The 26,585-nt window shown below is 41.5% G+C and overlaps 1 protein-coding gene across 4 annotated transcripts in view; it reads left to right on the top strand.

Annotated features, from left to right (window-relative positions):
• Nucleotides 1–26,327, top strand: part of klhl5 (kelch-like family member 5) — a 49,221-nt gene extending 22,894 nt beyond the window's left edge. For all 4 annotated transcript variants that reach the window (XM_041964627.1, XM_041964609.1, XM_041964637.1 and 1 more), the window contains 12 exons: nucleotides 3,845–4,033; nucleotides 9,763–9,899; nucleotides 11,312–11,508; nucleotides 12,851–13,063; nucleotides 17,124–17,310; nucleotides 17,993–18,217; nucleotides 18,901–18,976; nucleotides 19,390–19,476; nucleotides 20,758–20,832; nucleotides 21,110–21,247; nucleotides 22,034–22,205; nucleotides 23,949–26,327. In XM_041964627.1, coding sequence (XP_041820561.1) covers nucleotides 3,845–4,033; nucleotides 9,763–9,899; nucleotides 11,312–11,508; nucleotides 12,851–13,063; nucleotides 17,124–17,310; nucleotides 17,993–18,217; nucleotides 18,901–18,976; nucleotides 19,390–19,476; nucleotides 20,758–20,832; nucleotides 21,110–21,247; nucleotides 22,034–22,205; nucleotides 23,949–24,005 — 1,753 coding nt within the window. In that variant the 3' untranslated portion in view covers nucleotides 24,006–26,327. The remainder of the gene's footprint in view (nucleotides 1–3,844; nucleotides 4,034–9,762; nucleotides 9,900–11,311; nucleotides 11,509–12,850; nucleotides 13,064–17,123; nucleotides 17,311–17,992; nucleotides 18,218–18,900; nucleotides 18,977–19,389; nucleotides 19,477–20,757; nucleotides 20,833–21,109; nucleotides 21,248–22,033; nucleotides 22,206–23,948) is intronic.
• Nucleotides 26,328–26,585: the final 258 nt, after the last annotated feature.

The following is a 26,585-nucleotide window of genomic DNA, read 5'->3' as shown; positions in this document are numbered from 1 at the left end:
AATTAGCAATATGACTCCAGGGCTGAGCTCCGCATGTAGCTACATATTGCACTTGACATTTATATTGTTTTGTTTTCAGTGACTGATGCTCCAGCTATAACTCACAATCCTCAACACCCTGCATGTTTGTGTGCACATGCATGATGGAGTGTGTTGCATTGGTGTGACAAGGAATTTAATTAATAGTTGCCATGGAGACAGTGAAACAAAGCAATTAGGGCATCATAAGTCCTCTTTGAGCGCATCTGCACAGGCTCCCAGATTTATGTTTTTATTATGATGCAGCAGTAATGTGATGAAGTAAAGGGAGAAATACAGACAGCGTGTGTGTGTGCGTGTTGATGTGTGCGTTTACTATGCTGGCATAATGATGCATCTGAAAGCCTCCCATTACACTCGATGTTCCCAAGACACACATCAGAAAAAATAAATGATTCAGTTGACACACACATGCACTCTCACACTTCTAAAACAGCTCTCAGTGGGCGCAGATGTGGGTGTAATTCTTAAAATCGATTTTATTCATTCTACATCCCATTTGTTTTTGCCGCAAATGTGTATGATTTTATGTAAGAGAGGGAAAGAAGGAGAGAATTATGGTTTTAAAAATAGCTGTCTATTATTATGCAAGGCTCGATGTCATTTCTACAGTGATGATAGGAGTCTGGCAGCTCCCACACAGGAAATTACTTCTGTTTAATAGTAAATGCAGACATACACACACACCACTTCATTATCATAGACAAAGAATCTATGAATCTGAGCAGATTTTGAGTACACATGTGCTTTGATTTAGCCATGTCGTTGCACACGTTATAGTTTTCATATCAGCACAGATATTAGTTTCTGCGACATACATGTGCAGCCTCATGCATGTATGTTTTGTGATTTGAGTCTTTCTATACGCCATACATCCCCTCCTCTGAGAGCTCCTGGGTACAGTATGATACTCCAAGAACACGAGTGGCAGAATCCCAAATGGGATCATGGGAAGGGACGCGTACAGAATCCCAGAGTGGCTGAAGGCTCGCCTAGACTCCACTGATCTCCTCCTCTCCCTTTTTACTTTTTCACCCCACCCAGCTTCCCCCCTTTAATCCTGGTGTGCCTCCCTTACTCTCTCTCTCCCCTTCTGTCCCGTGTTCATGTCTGCCCACCCTTGTCCATTCATTTGCCCTTTCTTTTTTCCCCTGCTAATGTGTTGGGGAAACAAAAGCGTTTGTATGTGTGTCACGGAGGCTGTAACATGTGACCAGGCAGGCATCATGGCTCTATGATCCAGTCGTATGTCAGCTAACAGAAATAAGTTTCATTTGCATTAGCTATTAGCCTACAGGCTAATCAGGCTAGATAGGTAATCACAAGGGAGTGTGCCTGTGTGCAAATGTGTGTGTAAGAGAGAGAGAGAGGCAGGGAGAGAGACACTGAATGGCAGTTGTGTGAGTGTCCTTGCCTGGTGCAGGGGTTTAAAAAATCTGGCTGCATGGTGTTGATTTGCTCCAGACACACTCTCTCTTTCTCCTCTCTCTCCACCTCTCTCTCTGTTTCTCTCTCTGTCCATGTTGAGTGCCTGCCGGGCTCAATTAAGAGGACTGGAAGGCAGCGTTCCCCCACTTCAAAGCCATCTCCTCTGGCAGTATTTAGCCACACCATTCGTCTACATACGCACTTGCACGCACACATGCATGCACGCTCACACAAGCGGACAGGAAAGCTAGCCAAAAAGCCTTCTTGGAGGGTTGGAGTGGGATAGGGAAGAGTGAAAACTGAGGCAAAGATTGATGTTGGGATGATAGGATGAGGTGGAATGAAGGGAGTGATGGATTAGCTGAAGATATATAAGTTAGGACGGAAGGCAGATATAGAGGTGTAGAGGACAGAGGCAGAGGGAAGATGACACATCAGCATCAGCACACACAAAAACCTGAATGTGTGCATGAAAACACATCCTGTGAACGCCACTTACACCATTCATAAAACTTTTCCAATCGCGTCTGACATTATTTTTAAGTTCAACCTATTAATGTCACTTTTTATTTCTAAAGCCCAAAATCGCACATTTTCCTTTGAGTGTTTTAAACCTACATCTGTTTTTTTTTTTTTTTTGGCTATTTGTGGGCAGCGGAAAGAGTGTGTAAACAACACTGACATTTTATTACCTTTGAAGCTGATATAGTGAATTCATTAGCATAGAGTAGACATGGATCAACATTAGCATATATTTGGGGTCGTATTTCTGCATGGCTGTCTCATGCGTGTTTGTCTAATATTGACTCTCTTTTAGCTGTTTTTGGTCTTTGCCAACTGTTGAAAGAAATATCAGGTTGTTTAGCTTCTAAATGCTCCCTTGCGTTCATTAGCTAGTTGTCAGCCTTGTCTGTCTACCATTTGGTGCTGAGCAGGTAGTGTACAGTATATTTATCAGAAGGTTTAATGCCTGAAACAACAAAAAAGATACAGATGAGAGTGAACCAAAACAGTGAAGTTGTGGAACAGAAAATAAAAACAATGACCTTAAAGACGCTTGAATGCTCCATAGAGCTGAGACGAAGCGCTGAGGCTGGTGTTAATTCTCTGTGGGTTAATGTAATCATGTGATCATTGGCATACAAATAATGATTATACTTGCTTTAAAATCAGTTAATCGGCTACGGAAAAATTCCACAATACACAAAGAGGTCGGATCTATTCTAGAGAACAGAATGACAACATAAGTAACCTGCAAACAACAGAGAAGATGGTGAGTGTAAGTCTAAGTGCGATCTGGTTCAGAAAGAGGACATACTACAGATATACACAAAAATGATTTCAGATTTAGAATCCTGTTTTAAATCATTTAGTCTTCACATTTAAGATCATGTTATATACACGGAGCACATTTTCCAGTGCCTTTCCAGAATTTCTGTCTAGCTTTCTCTCTGTTTATTCCTTAGAGAATATGCGTGTGGAAAATTGCAATTTAGGACAGTTTGCAACAAACCCACACACACTCGCTTCCACATCCCTAAAAGAGTGTGATTTCTCGATACAGTAAAGTCGAAGTGATTCATCCTTGGAGTATCAGTTCATTTCTTATCTCTTTGTGCTGTAGGGCCAGTCCTGCCACTTCTGCTGTTAAATTAAAAATGGAAGCTGAGCTCTTGCTCTCATAAATTAAATGCTGGTTTGGGAGCTATGATGGTTGATGATTCACAGGGTAGCCATACTTCAGTGCTTATCTTTGATGAACACAAATGAACACACTAACTCATCAGCTCAGACTGGAAGAATAAGACATAACAGCCCTGGGCTTTAACACATCCACCAGTGGATAGTGAATGCTGAAGCCATCCTGGCCCGAAATCCTGCTTCATTTCCCATTGTTGGTATAGATACAAGGAAACTGGTTGCCATTAGGGAGCAGAGTAAATTACTGCATATCCTATGGGCTCAGCTCCCACAGCTATTTAATTGGCAGCTTCTCTTTTAAGTGGGCTAAATTTATCTGGCCATTTACTCCTAGTAATTGGACCATTAAAGAGCTTTTGTCTGCTTCTGGCGACATACAGTAACCCTGTTGAAAAGTGAAGGAGAGAGCGAATACGTGTGAGGGAATGGTACAAAGAAAAAGATGGCACATGGAAGACACAGAGCAGCTGGTGTAGCTACTTCCACACATCTGTCTCTTTGTCTTGAGTAATAGAGAATCAGCATCAACACATGCACTCTGCCTCTGTCTCCTTCTCTTTGTGTCTATTTGTACGTGTGCATGTGTGTGTGTGTGTGTGTGTGTGTGTGTGTGTGTGTGTGTGTGTGTTTTTGTGTGAATACCTGCCTTTGTCTGCGTGTCCCTGTGTTGGCACAGGACGTCTAACAGCAGCGCCACACTGTCCTCGTGCGTGTCAATGGAGCCATGTGCATGTCCAGAGGAGTGCATGTTCACCGCTCTGTCCCACGCCGACGTCACTTTCCGCAAGATGGAGGGCTACCTGAGGTCCCGACAGCTGTGTGATGTCATACTGGTGGCTGGAGACAAGCGGATACCTGCTCACAGGTAGGAGCAAAGAGACACTAGAATGTTACACAAATATACATTGCAGAGAAGATGTGGAAGAGACTTAAGTCAATAAAGCTGCAACTAATGGTTATTCTCATAATCGATTAATTGATCAGTTGTTGGTGCCAAAAAGAGTCAAAAATTTTGAAATATTGACGATTTCCCTGAGCCAGGGTTACGTGTCTAGATTACATGTTTTGCCTGACCCACAGTCCAAAACCCATAGATCTTCAAATGACAAAGATAAAAGATGGAGTAAAGTGTTTTTCTGCTTCTGGTTGCTAAATGACTTAACGCATTAATCAATTTATCAAAAATTATCTCAATTATTCAGCTACTAATAGCACTGTACATGATAAATGTTCTTTGCCAGTGTAACAACAACTGTGTAATACCAGTGTTATAGTGACATTTTTACATTATTGTAAAAATTGTGTGTTGAGACTGAGCTTTATTTTGGTCGCTTCTTGCCCAAAACGTGCTGGTCACTCTGTAAAGCAGAGACACTATAAATGTTAACGCACACACTTATACTCACTCTGTCTATATACAAGATACTGTCAAAAACACAAACACACCCGGGAATATACACACACTCACAAAACACACAGGTGCATAAATCCATCTAGAGCTGAAAGGATGAACTGATTTCGATCAGTCAACAGAAAATCTATCTGCAGCTTTTTTGATTAACAATCCTTTTGGTCACTTTTCAAGCAAAAATGCTTTGCTTCCTTTGTCTGATTCATATCATTGTAAATTGTATATCTTTGTGCTGTGAACTGTTGGAAAAGCAATTGGCAGATTAATCGATACAGAAACAATCATTAGTTGCAACCCTAAATCCAACATGTACATCAAACTTTTTACTATGCACACACGCACAAGCATTACCATTAACTCTTGCATGCAATGATGACACATTCTTCTCTGAGCATGTGTCTGTGTACACACAGACACATGTTGACACATACTGCACACACAGGACACTGTTTGGAAAGAATCCTTCACACACACAGCAGAACCACAGTCACGCTCATAAAAGTCCCTTTTATTTTTGTAGTCTCTTTGTGCTTCACATAGTCATCTGAGTGCCTCTGAATCATGTATCTATCTCTATCTCTCACTCTCTCTCTCTCTCACACACACACACACACACACACACACACACACACACACGTGCCTGTCACCCACCTCACAGTCCCTACTACACTGCTCTGTCCCTGTTGCTCTCTGGGCATGTGGCCATTGGTGCAGCAGCAGGGTCCATCTGCACAAGGATGAGACTGAAGAGTGGTCCTCCACCAGCAGAAAGACTCCTTTTCTCTCACTGCCGTCCTCTTCTGCCTCATTTCATTTAGTCCTCCAGGCACAGATGGTGACAAACAAAAGACCCTGCTGTATGAGAATCCTAATGGTGTATGTGAAAGAGTGTGTCAGCATCAGAAGTTGTGTGTGTGTGAATGTGTCTGCCAGCAAGGGGGTGGGAGTAAGACATCTTTGTTTGAAAGTGGTTGTTTTGTTTGCAATTGATTTATTGTTTGTGTAGGATAAAAGCGCTTTTCTGGGAACAAAACATACACCTTTTTTCTCTCCCTCTCTCTGTGTCTTACATGTACACACAGGCAAATGCACTGCACATGCTGAATAGGCCACTTGTACTGTATATAGCTGCATATTTCTTGTGGAGTATGTTGCAAGTGCCACACTTTGAGCAAAACCTAAGCTCTTCTGTATACTTGCTTTCTACAGTTCTACTTTTTTTCTGGGGCTGTACCCTACAGAAATACATTACCTTGCAAATCTATTTTTGTACCCCCATATAGACACTTCTGTAAGAGTGCTACCTTAATATTGAAGAATACCTTTAATTCAGAAACTTTTAGTGAGATATTATTATATATCATTAGATATGCATCGGGGGCCCAATATGTGCATGATATGGTTCTTGTCTGTTTTTAGTACAGACAATAAGACTGATAGTGTTATACTCTCTGTGAGGCTACACTTAGCTTTGAGCTTAATGTTAGGTATACATTTGCATGCAAGCACTAAACAAAAAGCACAGCTGAGGAAAATTTCATGAGTTTTGCAGGAATGTGGTCACAAAGTGCTGGACAAATTAAAAATTTTGGACAAATTTCATGGTAATCCATCCAAAACCACAAATGCAAACCTTGTGGTGAGGGGGATCAGTTAGGGGATCACTAAAGTCAGTAGGATTCATCATCTGGGAACTATGAATGTCTTCTATTATGACTATCCATGGTGTCTAAACTTTGTCTTGCGTGTGTCTGTACTAAATTGTATGGAAATTCATCCAATGGTTGAAATATTTCAGGCAAAAGTGGTGAGCAACCGACTGAAAAAATGTATGTCTCCTATACCTTCATGTGAGTATGTGTAGAGAAGATTTTTTATACCGGTGGTTGAGTAAGTCTCTCCTACCAGCCCTGCTGTTGTTTTCCCCTCTCTGTTTTTCCATTACTGTATCTCTGCACCAAGCAGTCCATCCACATTCGAACACAAACAGACACACGGTGTTCATTTTCCAGCTCTTGCCTCCTTTCCTGAGTCCAACTCGTCTGTTTCCTGCTCTTTTCACTCTGGCATTTTGTCTACTCGGTGCTCTTTCCATTACAATGTGACACACTGCCTGCCATGTCTCTGTTTTCAGCAAGGTGCATTTGTGTGTAAATAACCCAGTGCTGTATATAGTCTGTGTCGATCACTGCAAGTCAGACAGAGATCCACATGAAAAATTAAGGAGTGAAAATGATGTGTGTGTGTGTGTGTGTGTGTGTGTGTGTGTGCGTGTGTGTGTCAGAGAGAGAGAGAGATAAGAAAGAGGTACCCGACTGGAATACTTGGCAGAACAACTTCCTGCTGACTAGAGTGTATTTTGACATCTTTATCTGTAAAACACACACTTGCACTGCTCTTCTCTGCTTCAGGCTATCTGTCAAGGTCCCAGTGTCACACACAGTAATGAAATTATATACATGTGCATAACACACAGTCGTGTCGTGTCAACCATAAAGTCAAAAACACACACAAGGACACACAGACAACAATGCAAGCAGAAAATCAGCAGCAAATTGTGCACACACACAAAGTCATTTTTAACCAGTGGAGATGTATTCATATGTCTGTCAAACAGAGCTCAAACGTGAGCTTTATCACGATTCACTTACTTATCGTCAACCACATTTCTGATCAGGATATTAAAAGGACAGAACCCTGCAGTGATCTTGAGACTACTATATATGTCACTGTCGTTTTGCATCTATTAAACACTCACAAACTCATTGACCAAATCATCTCCAAGAGCAAAGAGCGGAACTACTGTTTGTGAAATGTTAAATAACGAGTACTTCCTGGTACTGTTTAATCACAGTAGCATGAAAGGGTCATGGATTGTTGCAGTAGGGAATTAATTAACATTTTTGTCAGTGTCCTTAGGATAATTCCTTTCTGTCCTTCATCTGGCTTGCTCTCCATTATGCCATTTATCTTTTTCTCAGACTCTCTCGCCTCTAAGTTTTATATTGACATTTCATTAAGCATATTCCTCTCTTTTTCTCTTTCTGTTTCTTTCCCTCTCGTCCATGAGCCCAGCAGCTGTGATTGATACACGCATTCTGAATAATCTCCTCTCTGACTGCATGGATTGATTGGCATGTCTTTTCTAAAGCATGCCAGGACTTGATCTGGCTGGGATTGTGTCTGCTTTTAAATTGTTTTGTGTGGACACATTTGTATAAAAAAGATGAAGCCATGTGTAAATAAAGAATTGAAAAATGCCTTTTTTAACAGGGTTGACACAAACACATGTGTAGAATGTTACAGCATGAAATGAGGAAACAAAGACTGTAAGTGGAATTATAGTACAGTGCTGACCTTCGAGTAGCGTGGCCTTCTGTTATTTTTTTCTCATTTGTTTGCATTGTAAAATCTATGACTTTTCAGAGAATATCACTATGTTATGCCAGGAGATGTGTTACCGTCTTGTTAAAGTGTGTGAATGTGAGAAAAGCTTCCGTCCCTTATGGCATCTCTGTGTACACTGTGCCACTTCTTCCACCATCTTTTCCAAATATCAGTTTAATTCCACATTTTTCAGAGATCTTCTAATGCGGCATTGATTTCAAAGATAAATAACCCTAAACAAAGAACTGAGTTTAGGTAAGTCTCCCTTGTGTCACAAGTCATTAAAATCTGTGTTCAATATTAAAAACATGCTTCTATTGAGGGAAAACTTGCTCCACTGCAGCTTGACTATCAGGATTTAAATGTCTGAGGACGTCAAGCTCTTTATCCTCAATATGCTCACTATGCACAGACATCTGGAGAAGCCTCAGGCCCATGCCTGGCTTTTGTTTACACAGTTTTGCTCCATGTCTAACAACATCTATTCGGAGTGCGGAGTATAGCCTCCAAGATGGGTCCCATTTGGACGGGAAATCAGGCAATTTAATATTTAATATTACACGCACTAATGAGTGATTTTTATTATGTCTGGAGTGCATACATTGAGGATTTTTTCCCCTCTACCACAGTAATAATTATGGTCCATTTATTTACTGTTTTTCAGCCCACTTGGTTGTCCTCCTGTAGCCATTTGGAACAATAAAAGGCATTCAATTCAGACTTGTGCTATGTTGAAAGTGTAAAAGTAATCAGGGTATACATTCAGACATGAGACCCACTTGTTAAATTGCCATCAGATTAACGCAACGGGTCTGAAAGGGGTTTAAATCTAAACTGATCAAGCAATGAGTAGATTAATGGAATATAGCAGTCAGATGAGAAACAAATAAATATTCAGGTCTTTAATCAGTCTTGTGTAAATGAGTGGAAAATGTCAATGTGTCCCTGATTACTTATTTTAGATTTAGCTTTAGCTAATTCTGACTCTTGACCTAATACTTTCCAGTTCAAAAGACTCATAATGCCCCAGTCCCACCTCATGAGCCTACTATCCCCTGTTGGTATTACACTCTTGCAGATGCTGGTGACTAGGTCATAGCAGCAAAAAGATATCTGTTTTGATTGTCAGTTATGCAACTGAAGAATATACACATGATTCTCAATTCAGCTTCTGCATACCAGCAGGTCTGCATTGGAACACATTAGACATAGTAGTTTCCATCGCCATACTATATACTTTTTTGGCTGTTGTTTTTTGTGTATGACAGTGGAAATTTGCAGACCAGTAGCCTTCAAAGGCAGAGTGAAAAGCAGACATGATGATCGTTTCAATGTGCTCTACAGCCTTCAAAGGACTTCATAGTGTTGCACTTGTTTGTTCACAAGGAAAGTGACAGAAATAGTTTTGGAAAAGCTTGAGAGAGAGGTTCAAACTCTGCTTCCTTTCTCACCTCCACACAGTTGGCCAATCATTGTGTGAAGTGGGTGTGAATGTTGCATTGCTGCTTTCAGAAAGATCTGTTGGACGCAATTGTGAGAGGCGTCAGGGAAGGGGGTTTCAGACACCGATCGATCATGTGACAAGCTCTACCCTTGGAGCATACTGATGCTTTCAGTGTGACTTGCATGTGTGTCTACTCTGTGTTATACTTTCAGGATAATATTGTCTCATTTCCTGGCAGCATCTTTTCCCTGCCAGTCCAGACTTGTCCTGTTAGCAAGGTCAAAGTATTCTGTTCCTCCATTACAGCTGCCCATCCTCTCTAACTGATGTCTGAAACTCTCTTTCCTTTCAGACTTGTCCTCTCATCCGTGTCAGACTACTTTGCTGCCATGTTCACCAGTGACGTTAGGGAAGCTAAGCAGGACGAGGTGAAGATGGAAGGAGTAGACCCTGATGCATTGTGGGTCCTGGTGCAATATGCATACACAGGTACACAGGCTCCTCAAATTCCTCTAGAGAAAGTCACATACTGGTAGTTATCAGACCTGGTTAAATTGTTATGCAAGTAGTAAATTAGTGAAGTTCAAGTTTAACTATTTATTATTTTTCAAGATGTTGGATTTTATAAGAACGAAGATGTTCTTACGTTGTGTTTACATGGGAGGAGTAGCATGAGCAGCACCTTAGCAGAGCAGCAGCTTCTGTGCTCCGTCTTTGTCTAAACAAGATGTGTTGAGGCACAGTAGGTCACCCACGGTTTGGCAGCACTCAGAGCTCAACACACAATCACTGTAGTTACACACATAAAACAGGAGAAAATAGACCTGAAGTGTAAAAATACGCTAGAGGTGAGTAAAAAGCAAGCTGTCACATGGTCTATGTAGACAGTTGTATTTCTAAAAGAGTGTATTTTTACCAATAGACGTGCGTGAGACAGACGACTAAAAAACATCTTAAATACATCCTGTACTGACACGCTGTTAAAGACCAAAACAAATGTATTTATCTCATATATACAAGAATTGTCTGTTTAGCCAAATCCTGATATAACTTACTCTGTCACAAACCTCCAAAATGTTCCAAAAACTATTAAAAACGCATCAGTGTTGCACAGGGTGGCATGGCCTTCATCACCATGCACATGGGCACTGTAGCACTGTAGTCAATCCCACACATACTGTCCTGCTGCAGTAAATACTCACTTGCACAGCAAATGTATATTAATGCAGTGCTGAAAATTTACTCTGGTTTGAGTACCATTTACTGAAAATGAGGCTGTTTAAAAATAACCAGATTTGCGATCAATTTTTAAAAATCTAAATCTTTAGTCGGGACAAATGGGCCATGGACAGACAGACTACCACATTGTTCCCATCTACCTAACAGTAACCATTATTGTTAATAGTAAATGAATGATTCATATTCCAATATGAGGACCACATGCAGTAGCCATGCACATCTTAGCCTCAGCTAAGTGATGGCTCTTTTTACACCACAGCATCAATGTGGGTCACACAGTTTTATGTATTTTTTTGCCAGGAAAGACACTTCAAAACCCCTGCAGCTATTGTTTTTAGCATGTGTAAACTCTTGTAATCCTTCCAACAGAAATTGAAAAGATGTACTTAACTTCTAGTGGTTTTGGTTTGGGATTTAAGGTGAAAAAAAATCTCCAACTAGGCGTCTTCAGCAGCCATCATGTCTTCCATGGTAACTAAATAGATTCATTTTGGTCTCACTTATATAAAAAAAATTAAGCACATTCACCAGTTGGTTGAGTTGATGGTGCTGTTCATCTTGAACTCTGAACCTTTTAAATGATAAATCTTAGACACTGAATAAATATGCATGTCTTTCTTGCCATCTGTCTGTCTTCTTCATCTCCTCTCTTTGTCTTCTAGGCCGTCTCGAGTTGAGGGAGGACACCATTGAGTCTCTGCTGTCAGCCTCCTGCCTGCTGCAGTTGTCATCGGTGGTTCAGGCTTGCTGTTCGTTCCTCATGAAGCAGCTCCACCCCTCCAACTGTCTGGGTATCCGCTCCTACGCCGATGCTCAGGGCTGCCATGACCTGCAGAGGGCTGCTCACGCCTACACCATGGTGGGTACACCTCCAGCGATCGTAGAGCTGCCACGAGAAAATGAATGAAATGGCTGCTTGGGAAAATATGGATCTGAAAATGAAAATGTAGATTCAAGTAGACCACAGGTGATATTTAAGTTTTAACAATTCATGTGAGAAGAATAAATAGCCTCCCTGTCACAATTATCCTTCTCTTTTCATCTATCAGGCTTTGGTCATTTTCCCAGCCTTGATGTTATTCTTGGTAACAAACTGGTTTCTAGTTCTCAACGCACCACACACCATTATCGCCACAATGGCAGTTATCAGCACATGGTTGCTATGGTGACTGTGAAATAGCTCTTCCATCGACTTGATTATTCTTTTTCTTTTCTTGTTCTCTCTTGTCTTGATGTGCCTTTTTTTCACCCTGCCTCCTCCTGTGAGTCTGTCAGTGTCAGTGTGCCTCTCTTCTGCGCTCTATCTGTTTCTCTCTAAGTGGATTATTGTTAAACTTTAATCTGGGGTAATTATGTCATAGAGGTGGCTTTATCTGGGTGTGACTGTCTGCCTGTGTCTGTAATTCCCTCACACACATACACAGCTCACAGGATTGTTGCAGCCCATGTGTAGGAGCTATACAATAGACTGGCCAGAGACAAGTCTAGATTGGTTTCTTTTTTTATTTTATTTCTATTAATGTGGAAATTAGATCTCTATTTCTTCCCCTTTTCTGATTTCAGCAGACAATATTTCCCTCAAAATAAATAGATAATTTAAAAAATCACAATTGAAACATGTCTATATTCATTGTCACTACTATCTTCACCCTCCTTATTGACGCATTTACTAAGAATAATGTGGGCTAGCACTCAGGTAATGTACCACAAATGTTATTTGTATACTGGCCTTTGTGTTCATGTATCTAGTTTCTATCCTGTCCGAATCTGCTTTCTACTAGAGCTAAAATGATTAGTTAATTAGCTGATTGTCAGAAAATTGACCTGCAACCTATTTTGATAATCCATTAATTGTTAAAGAAAATCTCTGGTAGGATTGTTAGTTGCAGCCCTACACTCCATTTCTCAAGCAACCTCTAAATCATTCTAACCTTTTCTCATCCAGACCCTTTTTTTTCTTCAGTTTTTCATCCATCTTCCACTGACCTTTCTCAAGCCTTCCTTTCCTTCCTTTCCCCCACCTCTCCTACCAGCCTTCGATCCCTTTCCTCTCACCACTCATATCTTCCTATTGTTTTTTTTTTCTGTTTTCATTCCTTTTTTCATCTGCAATTCATTATTCATTCGTCATTACTCTTGTGAGACTAATCTGACTCTTCCCTCCTCTATTCTTACAACCATTTCATCTCTCTGTCCACCAGGAACACTTTTTAGAGGTGGTGGGAGGCCAGGAGTTCCTGTTGCTCCCAGTGGAGGAGATGGAGAGGCTCCTCACGTCTGATGACGTTAACGTGCCGGACGAGGAAACCGTGGTAACCTCTTTGCTAACATGGGTCGGTCATGACGCCGCCTCACGGGAACGTCACCTACCCTTGCTGCTGGCTCACATCCGACTGCCGCTGTTGCAGCCACAGGTGAGAGCCGCAATGGACTCTGTCACATATTGTACTGCTCTACCTGCCTTATTCAAAGTGGCTATAATCTCTATTTTTTCATTCTGTATATTCTAATGTGATAGAATTATCATCGGAATCTGCAGCTCCCCTTATCTTGACACAGCTTTGTAGCAAGTTTGTTTAGCTATCTGGGCCCCATCAGACAGCTGTTTTCTGGGAAAAGGCTCTAGATTAACTGTACCTGCTCAGCACCGAACAACTACAAACAGAGTTAGTGACGTATTGTGAACATACTGGAGCATTTAGCAGCTAAAGACCAAACACAGGCTACAAACAACAGCCTAGAAAGATGACTCCAAATAAAAGATGTTCTGAATACATGCATACTTTATGCACACGTAAGGTTAGTTTCTATGCTGACCCTGATGTGTGATTGGTGGGTCAGTTCGGTGCATCCTTAGTATTGATAATAGTAATAAAATAGTAAAAGCTCATAAAGCAGTTTTGTGTCTGTCAGTGGTGCCTCCCTCTTTGTCTCTATTTTTTCCCCATCATCTCTTTCTCTCTCTCACGCTCTTAAATCAGTTAAATGGGCAATAATGAATTTGCATATTGCTGAAAAGTAAAAAAAAATTAATTACACTACCAATAACACTAACAAGAGCACATTAGTTAACTTCTGTGTTTGCGAGGCTGTTGTTCATTTTTCTTGGTGCTTGCCATCAATCAAGACATTTTGAAGCTAAAGCTTTACCGGATGAATTTTGTAGGGGCTTTGTTGTTGTTGTTTATGTCTTATTATCTCTCACAGTGAAGTGTGCAGAGTTTATATCAGTCTTCCGCCTGATTATCTGCTGGTCAATTTCCACTCAGTATCCTCTTTAGGCAATTAGAGGGACTATTGCCATTGCACTAAACATACTGTAGATCACAACCATTACAGGTGTGTGCTTGTGGTTGTATTGGTTGTGTATTTGAGTGTGTGTGTGTGTGTGTGTGTGTGTGTGTGTGTGTGTGTGTGTGTGTGTGTGTGTGTGGTGGTGGGGGGGGGGTGCACTTCTGTACATGTGTCTCCACACTCTTTCTCCACCTCTCTCCTCTTCTTAGCTTGTGTAGCAATATCTTGACTGGTAATGTGATGCTGAGTTTATATGCTAGGCAGAACCTCAGTTACTGCCTAGGGCGTTGGATGCACTCACACACACAAACACGTGCACACACACACACACATTTTAAGCCTTGATTAAGTGTGATATCTCCCTTAACTGCAGCTAAATTATCTGTTCTCTCCATCTCCCTCATCAGTCATTTCCCTAGCTATATATAAAGAAACTGTAGAGATAAAACCCCCCTTGTGCCCCTCCCTCTCCTCTTTCCATCTTCTCTGCCAGTGTCTATACATCTCCCCGGTTTTGCACTTGTGTGGTATAGAGTATGAATATCTCAGATATGTGGCTTTGCCCTGGTCAGCTGAACTCACAAGTAGCTCTAACATGTAATCAGGGGAGAAGATGGATGGCAGAGAGGTAAAGCAGTGGAATAGCACTAGAGCAGGGAGAAGAATAGCAAGACAGACATAGAACTAAGGGGTTTGATTCAACCTTTAACAGTGTATACCATCACCACCAGCACCATGCTAAACTGCCAAATGAATTAACATTCAGCAACCTCATGAGCTGTGAAATGCCAATAAAACGAAGTATAAACCTCACACAGACAACCGATCAATATTCATCAACCAATTAGTCAGCTCTCTAGGCCGCCATGCAATTACTCATCAAGAGGATGTCAATGCATCAAATTAATACCTTTAATCCCTTCTCCCTACTGTCATACACACACGCACTAACAGAGACACTCTTGCTTGGTCTAATCTTCTCAGAGGAGCATCTGTGGGCTGTTAATCAGACAGATTTACAGGGTGTGTGGGCGTCTTCATCAACAATCAGTAATTAATCTGCTGATTGTTTTCTCGATTAATCAGTCTTAAAAATTGCAGAGAATTGTTTTTTTTTTTAAATACCCATCACAGCTTGTTTTTGTTTTTGTTTTAATTTCTTTAACTTTAAACCCAAAATATATTCAGTTTCTTAACATAGAGGACAAAGAAAGGAGCAAAATTTACCATTTGAGAAGCTGGAACCAATTCATGTTTGGCATTTTTCCTTAACAAAACTAAGTCTATGGCTGTGCCAACATGATTACAATGACAATGCATGCATGCTGCTACTTACCAAGTATAATGCTTACCATGTTCAGCATTTTTGTTTAGAATTTTAGCATGCCAACATTTGCAAATTAGCACTGAGCACAACATAAAATGATGCTGATGGGAAGGTCGTTTGCAGCTGTTTGATCTTCAAGTATTACAAGTATTGAGGTAAAATTTTGTCATGATGATGGCACTAGAGAAAAGGTCACGGGAATCAAAAAAGATGAGCGTGCTTCATCCTCTGGGGACAATGAATATGAGCAACTGGCAGACTGACTTTGCCATTTATCTAAAACAACTTATGATTAACTCACTAGTAGTTTCAGCTCTTGAATATGTGTGTGTGTCTGCGCGTGGAGATGGTGCAAAGGCAGGGTGTTCTTAAAAAGTCAAGTTGGAGACCGGTAGATGCTGGTAAGAGCGTGTCTTGCAAGTGGAATGAGAGGGGAGTAAAGCATGAAAAATATACATAGCTGGGAGATGTGTGTGTGTTTCTGTTCATATGGGAGTGTGTGTATGTGTCTGTCTGAAGTGTCCATGCTGTCTGTTTTAAGTGTGAGCTGAAACAGAGAGGAGATAGCTCTACTTTCTCACTGCCCACTGTGCAGTAAAGAGAGGACAGAGGAGAGAAGGTGGGACGCCTGCAGGATTCAGTCTTATCTCGCCCTCCACATTCGATCCTTCACAGTGTGATGGATAAATAGCACGGGAGAGGACAAACACGGTTTTCTATCTCTGTCCTTCTTTATCACGCACACACACACAAACGAATGCTGAAATAGAGTTCACCCTAATTTGTCCCTCTGTGATTGTATGCAGTGGAAGCGTGGGTTCACCCTGGCGTGTAAGCAGCTTATCCATTTACCATGCTTGCTTTACGCTCTCCACGTCTGGCTGGGAAAATTGATTTTATATTCAGTGACCAAATTGAATTATTTAGGCCAAATCTTCGTGGTGGTTCGTGGGAATTATGGCTGAGCATGGAGGAAAAAGAGGGTGTAAAAATAATTTGGCATTTTCTTCTCTTAACAAATATCTTCTATTATACTTGTTACTCTGTGATTGAATGTTAGCAGCCATTTCTGAATGTCTCCCCACAGGCTTCTCTTCTGCCAACACACACATATGTGCAGGTATACACACTGTCTTGAAACTTCAAATGACTTTGATAGAAAAAACTCTCCTCTAGAACCTCTACTGCTTTCCATCTATTAACACACACACGTACACAAACACACACCTATCTAAATGTAAATCATGTAATTCATGCCTTCTTGGCCTCAGGGAAAACTTGCTTCTCATCACCCTGCCTCTCGCACAGGCAGTGATTTCCTGTGGATGAATTTTAAGGAACAGACTGGTGGATTGAAGTGCTTCATGCAGCCCCTGGCTTTCTGTGTGTGTGTGTGTGTGTGTGTGTGTGTGTGTGTGTGTGTGTGTGTGTGTGTGTGTGTGTGTGTGTGTGTGTGTGCGCGTGCGCGTGCATGTGTGCGTGCGTCTGTGTGTGTGTGTGTGTGTGAGAGATCATAGATGAGGTTAGAGGGTATGGACTAGAGAGCTGATGAGATATTGAGGACAGATTAGTCCTCTAGTGTCTCAGATGATCAGTGTGTGCGTGCTCCTGTGTACGTGTGTGTGTGTGTGTAAGCACTAATGGCTTTGGGTCTGATCTGATCTAATCTCTCAATCAATGAGAGAACAGCTTTCTTTCGACCCTCAGACCTCCACAATCAGTGATAACATTATAACCTACACCTGCAGTACACACACCCTGCTTTTGTTTCAACTGCATTTGTCACATGTCCCTGTCTGTTTGTGTGTGTGTGTGTGTGTGTGTGTGTGTTTTGTTTTTTTATGTGTCTGTAGTTCTTGGCAGATCTGGAGTCCAACCCTCTGCTCCGGGACAGTATGGAGTGCCAACGGCTGCTGATGGAGGGGATGAAGTATCACCTCTTGCCTCAGCGCCGGCCCCTGCTTCAGAGTCCCCGCACCCGGCCCCGCAAGGCCACAGTTGGGGCCATGTTCGCTGTCGGGGGCATGGATGCTACGAAGGGTACAAAAGTCCCTTGCACACAACCACACACAACCAGACATTACATATATACTAAGTAGTGTGTATGCTCTATATTATTGTAGTTAGGGTTGTATAGGTTTAGTATTTTCTGGTCATTTTCGCCTTTATTCAGTAGTACACAGTAGAGAGCTGACAAGATATTAAAGTCTTTTACAGCCCTGATGTAGGCAGTAGGATGTATAATTAAAGAATGCAAAATTCACATTTTAACTTAACTATGGCTTAAAGGAATTACCGTCTCATAGTTATTAGACTTTTACATTGTAATCATGAGAAAACTAATCTTTAGCGGAGATCGTCATAAACAGAGCTCATTGATTCATGTGTGCTTACAGGCTCCATATCCCTACACATAAATATACAGTCTAATGTTAGGCAGTAAATGAAAGTGGTACAGTCCTACCTTGACCTGACATCTCGAAATTGGGAATCCTTGATCAGGTTGGTCAGTCTTCTACACATTGTGTTGATAATGGGAAGCAAAAACAAAACCAAAAAGGAAAAGGTCCTTCTGGGAAGGTGCAGATGAAGGTACCGGAGCAGGATGTAGCCGCAGGCACTACATTCAATCTAGCTGGACAGTTCAGATCTGAAGAAGAGCAAAATTAGAGCACAAGGGGCCACAGTTCTCCTTGACATGTCTTCCTGTTGTTTTTTCCAGGTGCTACCAGCATCGAGCAGTACTGTCTGCGTCGGGACACGTGGAGGCAGGTAGCCACCATGAGTGGACGGAGACTACAGTTCGGTGTTGCTGTCCTGGACGGCCGTCTGTATGTGGTGGGCGGGCGAGATGGACTCAAGACCCTCAACACTGTGGAGTGTTACAACCCGCACAGCAAGACCTGGAGCGTCATGCCCCCCATGTCCACACACAGGCACGGCTTAGGTGAATAGAAATGTGATGTATGTATAGTACCAGCTGAAAAGGGCTTGCAAAGGATGACTAGTCATAAGGACAATGCATAATGTTTTATTTGGATGATGAGTATGACATTACAGAAGTACACATATTTTAAAGAAAAATGCTACAATACTTATTGTTTAATTACATTTTTATGTTTTGGTTAAAATTGTCTTTTCACTCCAAACACAGTGAGGTCAAAGATCAGTTTCAGCTCCAGAGCAGCACCTCTCCAGTAAGTTATTCAGCGTCATGCTCAAGAGCACTTCAGAAGGCTGTACTGAACCTGTGTTATCTTGTTTGGAGGGCAGTCTCCCCACTCACTGTCCAAGCCTACTATTAGAATGACAAATTTTGATAAGGCGTGCTGTGCTGGTGCTTCATTGTTTTTATAAATGTGTGCATGTGTGCGTAAAGGGAGATGGGGATTGAAACACACATCTGGCACCACAGATGTTCTGGCAGATAAATCCCTTGCGTATAGAGGTGTCAACATGCTGCTAACTCTGCACGCCTAATGCCCTTGCTGTGGTTGCACACACACACACACAAACAAAAAAATTCACACTCTTGTCCTAAATGTGTGTGGTTTTGTGATCTTGTCCGAGCTGATAGTGTTTTGGCTGGTTGCCACAATTTAACCATACGTGTGTGATTGTGTATCGCAGGGGTAGCTGTCCTAGAGGGGCCCATGTACGCAGTCGGAGGACATGACGGCTGGAGCTACCTCAGCACAGTGGAAAGGTCAGAGGATACTTCACACAGCTGTTTTATTCTGTGTTATTTACTCTGCCCAAAAGGTCAGTACAGCTACTTTACAATATGTGTATATGTATATTTATGTTTTTTCACTTACCAGTTTGGTATCTAGCCTTGTTTTGTTTTTGTTTTTTTACAAGATTTTGAGATATTTGCCTCTGAAATCTCTGTCTCCACCCCAATACAATGAGGTGACAGTTAAGGGGAGTAGCAGTATAGGAGTATTTTTTCAAGCTGTTTATTGAATGACACGTCGCTGCTGAAAGATGCAGTGATGTGAAAATGATCTCTGAACTGCACTGCATATTTCATCTCTTGTTGGAGCATTTTTGGAAGGTCAGATTAGCCGTGTTTCATCATGTGCAGGACTGAGAAGTTGTTTACATCATTTTTATTAGGTGGGACCCTCAAGCTCGCCAGTGGAGCTTTGTTGCAAGTATGGCTACACCCAGAAGCACAGTGGGTGTAGCTGTACTCAATGGCAAGTAAGTGAGCTCACACATTGCTTCACACATCTACACTATATCCAAGTGAAAGATTCAAAATTAGCACATGCACTGTAGCACTGAACATGTTTTTGGTTGTTTGAGGCATCTGTTTGTTGACATCTTGCTGTTGTTGCAAGTTGCTTTGGACAGAACCATCGGCCAAATAATGTAATTTTCTAGACTGTTAGCATTTTTACCTGAAAATACACAAAAACAGCATCACTATACTTAGTCAAAAGATGGAGTGTCATTTATTTATTTATTTGTTGCTCATTATAATACATAGCCTCCATATGCCAAAAAAATAGTCAACTTCTAAGATAAATCCAGTGCTCATGGTTTGGAGAGCAGAGACCAGTGGAAAACAATTTTCATCGGCTTGAAACCAAACCATATCGATCCTGCAGGAAGCACCTCAGATTTTTATCCAGAGTAGGAAAAAATATGAATTTGTCATGTGTCTGTTTGTTTGGAAGATGAAAGTAACAGAGATAAGGTCATGTTACTCTAACTGCTGTGCGAAAATGCCTCCTGTCCTGCACAGACAAAACTGCATATCAAACAGTAATGAAAATGGTGACAATACTCACAGTCACACTGCAAACACACACATACATTTATACATATAATTAGTGGAATTTGATAATTTCAGGACTTGAATCTCCTCACTTGCCCCAGAATTCTCCAGCAGCCGACAGTAGAATTTATTAGAGTTGCAATATTTCACCGTTGCTTTTATTATTCAGTGGCTCAGAGAGACGCTTCAGAGAAAGGCTTTATAGATGCTAATTAATACAGAAACAACTGATTCAGCTAAGCATTCCCAATGTGTGTGTGTGTGTATGTATGTATGTGTGTGTGTGTGTGTGTGTGTGTGTGTGTGCGTGCGTGCATGCAACGCTGGGTGCATCTGTGAGTGCATGTATGCGTTGTGTATTCGCTGGGCTCTTTTCCTGATGGAGCTCATTACTTGCTTGACTGGTTCTGATGCACTTCTTTCTTCACCCTCCCGACTCTACATTCATGGATGTGTGTACATCACGCACACACACACACACACACACACACACACACTGAGTGACTTCTCAGGACTGTGATGCCCCAAGAGTGTTAGATGATTGATTTTGCTCACCTCACTTTGTCCCCAAATCCTGCCCACCCTTATACCATCTGTTTCAGTGTCACTAAATTGAAAAGGGATATATGAAGTCCAGAAATGTGGGCAATGTTTTGTGAGTGTGTGTCCAGAGGGATAACACCACCTTCTGTCTTCCTCAGGTTGTATGCAGTAGGAGGTCGTGACGGCTCATCCTGCCTGCGCTCAGTGGAGTGTTTCGACCCTCATACCAACAGGTCAGAGACAAGGGACCTCATTTGACCAGAATTAATTGCCATCTCCTGCTTTATTTCATGTCTGCTGTTCTTTCTTGCGAAGCACTTTCAAGGTTATTTACTCACTGATCAAAGGAGACAGCTAACCCTCTCGGGACATTAGAATAGACCACATTCAAACAGCTTCTGTTTATCAAGTACATTCAGCCTGGAAAGGCTAAGACAAGGCTGTTATTGGTCCCAGGCAAATAATCTCTTTAAAAAAATATTTACTGATATTTACAACCTCCATCTGCAGGTGGAGTGGTTGTGCTCCTATGGCTAAAAGGCGTGGAGGAGTGGGCGTGGCCACATGGCATGGCTTTCTATATGCCATCGGAGGTCATGATGCTCCAGCTTCATCCCTTGCATCTCGGCTAAGTGACTGTGTGGAGAGGTGAGTATGTGCTTACTGTGTGTGTGTGCGTGGCCGTGAGTGCGCACGTGCATGTGTGCGTTTGTCGCCACGTATTGCTCATGTTGTGGAGAAATTAATGTGTTTACACAGTCACATTGTGAGAACTTACCTTACTTGTGAGGACAAAATGCAAGTCCCTGTAATGTAAATCATTACATTGTAGTGTGAATACTTGGGTTAAGGTTTGGTGAAGGGTTAGTGTTAGGCAAGCAGTGGTTATAGTTATGGTTAGGGTAAGTCCACAGGAAATGAATGTAAGTCTATTTAATTTCCCCAAAATTGATAGAAACCTAACTTGTGTGTGTGTGTGTGTGTGTGTTTGTGTGTTTGTGTGTGTGTGTGTGTGTGTGTGTGTTGCACATCACCATCAGTCACTTGGACATAGAAACATGGGAAAATAGGGTCCATCAACACAGATAATATTTGACCTAATACTTGAATTTCTCATTGAAATCTTCCAGGACTTTTGGACTGGCAGCAATTTTGGACTCATCCACAAATTGTCATTTATACGTCTCTGTTTGTGAATGGATTAAACAAATGAGATATAACTACCTTCTTAAGAAGAGCCAGACTAGCTGTTTCTCCCTGCTTCCAGTCTTATGCTAAGCAAAGCTAATTGCCTCCTTGCTCCCAGTTCTTTACTTTATGCACATACATGCGATTTACCATGATCTGGAATTAAACTAACTTATTTTACTTTCTTTTCTCACTCTGTATGTTGTGTTAACCTGTTTGTATCACATGTGTGGTGTCTGTGTACAGGTATGACCCTCAGACAGATGTGTGGACAGCAGTCGCCCCCATGAGCATCAGTAGAGATGCCGTTGGTGTTTGTCTCCTTGGCGACCGTCTCTATGCTGTCGGGGGTTATGATGGGCAGGTGTATCTCAATACTGTAGAGGCTTACGACCCTCAGACAAATGAGTGGACACAGGTACGCACCCAAACACATGCAAATGCACACAAAACACACACACACAAGCTAGCTACACTAATAAGCTAACTAATATGCATGCAATTGCTCATATGACTGTTGTTCAGTAAAAATAATGAATAAATCATGATCTACGCCACTTAAGTTGTTTTATATACACACACAATCACAGTTTGACCTTCTTCCAGCTCCTCTCCCATGTATCTTGGCATGTTTTCATTGTTATGTAAATGTGTATTTTCCTCATGCTAATATTGTCCTTGCCGCTGCAGCAGTAGGGGAAAGAGGGGACTGTCTCAAAGTTGAACGATTTCATACACTAAAAGTATATCGCACTTCAGTTTATACCTCATCTCCTGCATAGCTTCAGAGGCTTTCCAACCAAAGTCACTGGAAATCTGCTATTTTTGAAGCGCCATGCTGAGAACAAGAGGGGGTGTAGGTGGGCAGACACAGAGACCACTCAAAGTAACACAGGGGATGAGGAGATGTGAGGGGACCGTTAAATGTGTCCTCTGTTCATTGTCAAGAACTGAAATGAACAAACCAGTAGATGGCTTGTCTGTCCTGTCCTAGTAACAACACTTCCCCAGCTTGCTTTAGCACAAATCTGTCAATCTTTTTATTTCTCAGACAGAAAACGTGGGTGTTAAGTTCATGTTTAAAATTAGGTGACTGACAGACAGCTTTGACTATCTGTGTCTACAAAAACTAACAGGACTAGACAACCACAAAAGGCACAAAGCTTCCCTTAGAGCCAAAGGATTATTGTCACTCCCCACTCCCTGCTGTGCCAAAGTCAGTGTTTCCTTGGCGGGGAGAGATGAGGTCAGATCCAGGACGTCAAATATCAGTGTTGTGCATATCCTATTCCCGTAATAATCCTTTCCCTTCAGCTGGCTGTCTGATTTTCAAAGTTCATTCTTGACCTTAGAAACAACTAATGGCAAAGCAGTCTCACCCCAAGGTCCATTTAGTTGTTGATCTGAAGCTTTTCATCATATCAGTTGATCTTTATCAGCAGATAGAGCTGGCCTGTGGTCACGGAAATGTCAAATTTCCATTTCATCTGAGCACTTTAAACCTGCAACAATTAGTTTCTATGGCCAATTGAGGGCAACTGAAGCAAACTGTCAACACAACACTGACATATTTGAAATAGATGTGACGAACGTGTTAGTAAATAGTTGCATATTTACACACCAGGCAGAGTCAGAGAAACATTTGGAGTCGTGTTTGTGTCCAGCTTATGTTTGTAAGTCCAACGTTCAGTCTCTTTTAGCTCTAATTTTGGTCTCCACCGACCCCTAGATAAAAAATATCTGGCTCCTTCGCTGCTAAGTGCTCCACTATTTTCACCAGCTGGTCATTAACTGTGTCTGTCTGCAGTTTGGTGCTGAGCAGGTAGTTTATAACGAGTCCTTAATACCCTTCCATTCAATGCTGATGATGAGATCAGTGAGAGTGAACCGACACAGTGAAGCTGCAGCCGGAAAACCAAAGAAATACAACAGCTATGAAGCTGCGTAGAGCCGACTGTCTGTTTATCACTAGTGACCTGTGAAATGTTACACATGGTTTTTTGAGATTTTCCTGTGGTAAAAATATCAATTAGACACTTTAAGGACTTCTCAAGAATATAATAGAATTTTCCCCCCTCAAAACCGGTGTGTCTAATCTCTCAACTCAACTGAAAACATGAAAATGACAGTTGGTTGTAATTCATTTTTTTTGTCTTTCCAGGTAGCACCACTGTGTGTGGGCAGAGCAGGAGCATGTGTGGTGGCCGTCAGACTGTGAAAACACAAGCACCAACGTTCAGAAGGACTGTGCATGATGTGGCTCAGAGACCCTCTGTTTCACCAAGAAACCCGTCCACCTGCCAGCATGTGATCGCCGAGTTGGAGGCTGATTACGAACACTCTGTCAGGTTTTACACTTCAACAAAGTCAGATTTCACTCTCCTTAACAACTGCCTGCCATTCATTTGAATGTTTAGGATTAGGTTCGAGTTATGTCATGTGTCAGGTTTCTGAGTTTCATATTTGAACATATCTTCTGCCACAGAAGTGAGCCACCACCGCCACCACTGATGAGGAATCTGCAGTGTTTATCTGAGCATGACAGAACAGCTGTCTCGCAGCTTTTTTTTTCCTTGCCTATTATTCTGTTCCTGTAGACAAGTTGGGACACACACACACACATACACACACACACACACACACACACACACAGGTAAACTTACATGTCTGCTTTCAGCTTCTATTTCTGCTGACAGAAAGGTGAGAGAGACAGAGAGAGCTTGTCAAGACAGTTGAGATGCCTCATCAGTTTATGCTCTCAGTTTTCCTAACAATATCCGATCGTGTGTATTGATGCTATTTTTATATATTCCCTATTATTTTATGCTGCAGTTGGCAAGTGCTCTCTTCCTCTTTCTTTCCCTTTCTTGCCTGCTGACTGATGAAAGAAAGACTTTTGACATAATCAGCACAACCTTATGAACAGCCATGCTGTAAGAAACTGTGACGCCCTTTATTCTTTTCAGTCAAAAACATATCATCTGGCTTTATCTAATGTTTCTGTGTGTATGTCTTCCATGTTGCATCAGCTCACATCTGAAGCATAGAGTACACTGTGATATGCATGTTATTGTAGCTTTTTTACAAGCTGCACTGGAAAATTATCCAACTTTTTTTTCTGTCTTCTTTTTAACTGTATAATCCCGACATTGTTCACATAATTGAGGTCCACGAAGTAGTGTTATTGGGTTTACAGCCTGAGTAATAATAAGAGTAACTGTGGCCCTTTGTTGATCCCTGTAGGGAAATTTTATTTTCAATTTCCCACAGGGCAAAGGGTCAGCTCTTTTCAGGCTTGGTTTTACATAGAGTCAGTTGAGCTTTTCTGTCCTACCCCTCTTTCTTTCTAACTCCTGTCGATGTTTCCTTTGTGTATGGGTGTGTGTGTGTGTCTGTGTGTTTGGGTGCTCAGAGATTGCAAGAAGTATATTTTTATCTCAAATGAGAACCTTCCCGCTTCCCCTCTCCACATCTTCGATTCCCTGCTGCTTTCGCTTCATCTTCATTTTCCCATTTCATCACCACACACAAACACACACACACACACACACACACACACAAGTACATGCACCACTACACTTTAGTGCAGAATTGGATACCCAGACAAAATGAACAACAGACCATATAATGAGACCATGAATTTAATAACGCTGGTTCAGCCGGTGCGACGTTTTGTTTGATGTCGAGTTCAAAGCATTATTAGATTTGATGCTGCTGTAGACAAAATATCAGACATTAGTGAAAAATGAAATGACCTCATGTGTTCATATTCGGGGGCTTGTTTCTGTAAACCTACACGTCAAGAAACTTCAAGAATACGAAGATGACTGCTGACTGCAGGTTTAATACTTAAATGCCAAATTCCTTTGTGTGGCTCAATCTGCTCCTCTGGTGGGTGTGTGCATGCATGTGTGTGTCTTGTGCACAGAGAGCAAACTCCAGACAGTGAGAGGCAAAGCAGGCATCCTGTCTGAACTGACAGATCTACAGCTAATGTAGCCCCCAGGATGCACTTCATAAACACACATGGACATATCACATTTACACACACACACAAACACACACTTAACCACACAGCTGAAAGCCAAGTGCCCCAGGAGCCAGCGTAGATTGAAAAGCCTCCCATCTTTGCCAGCATGACATCTAAAAAGCTGAGACAGGCCGGCTAGCGATTCCCTACAGCTGAGCTGATGTTTATTCAAGCCTAACGCACAGCTGCATTATTCTATTTTCTTCCCCCTCATACCTGCCCACTGTTTATTTAGAGAGTAATTCTCTTTAGATCAGAGCAGAAGAAGTGTGTCACCTCCACTGTGTAGATGTAGTCAGAGAGTTTGATTTCAGTCAGAGGTTAAAAATAAAGACAGACATTCCAAAAGAGTCTACATATTCAGTGTATATTATGTACATAATAAATCTGTATGTAGTCTTATTGCATTATGCTGTATATTATATAGTGTGCACTAAATATATCGTGTTATTGTGTTTCTTTTTGTACCACCAAGAAGTAATAAAATGATGGTTGGTGAGAAAAGTTAAAGCTATTCATCTCCTCTTTTTGTACCAGAATACTACACCCCCTCTTTTACAATATGAATTATGTATGTACGATATACATCCTGCTGTAATATGCTGTTATTGGACTTTTATACATTAAAGTCAAGATGTGATTTAACACTTGTTTCTGTTTTTCCCCCTGTGTAAAATACTCATGTTCAGCAGTTTAACACTAACAACTAAATCATGTTTATGGTACAGATGTTTCCACGGGCAGTTTCCATTTGTCACAAAAGCACTA

The sequence above is a fragment of the Chelmon rostratus genome, chromosome 3 (assembly GCF_017976325.1).
Source record: "Chelmon rostratus isolate fCheRos1 chromosome 3, fCheRos1.pri, whole genome shotgun sequence".
In the NCBI taxonomy this organism is placed as follows: Eukaryota; Metazoa; Chordata; class Actinopteri; order Chaetodontiformes; family Chaetodontidae; genus Chelmon; species Chelmon rostratus.
This window is presented reverse-complemented; position numbering and strand designations above follow the sequence as displayed.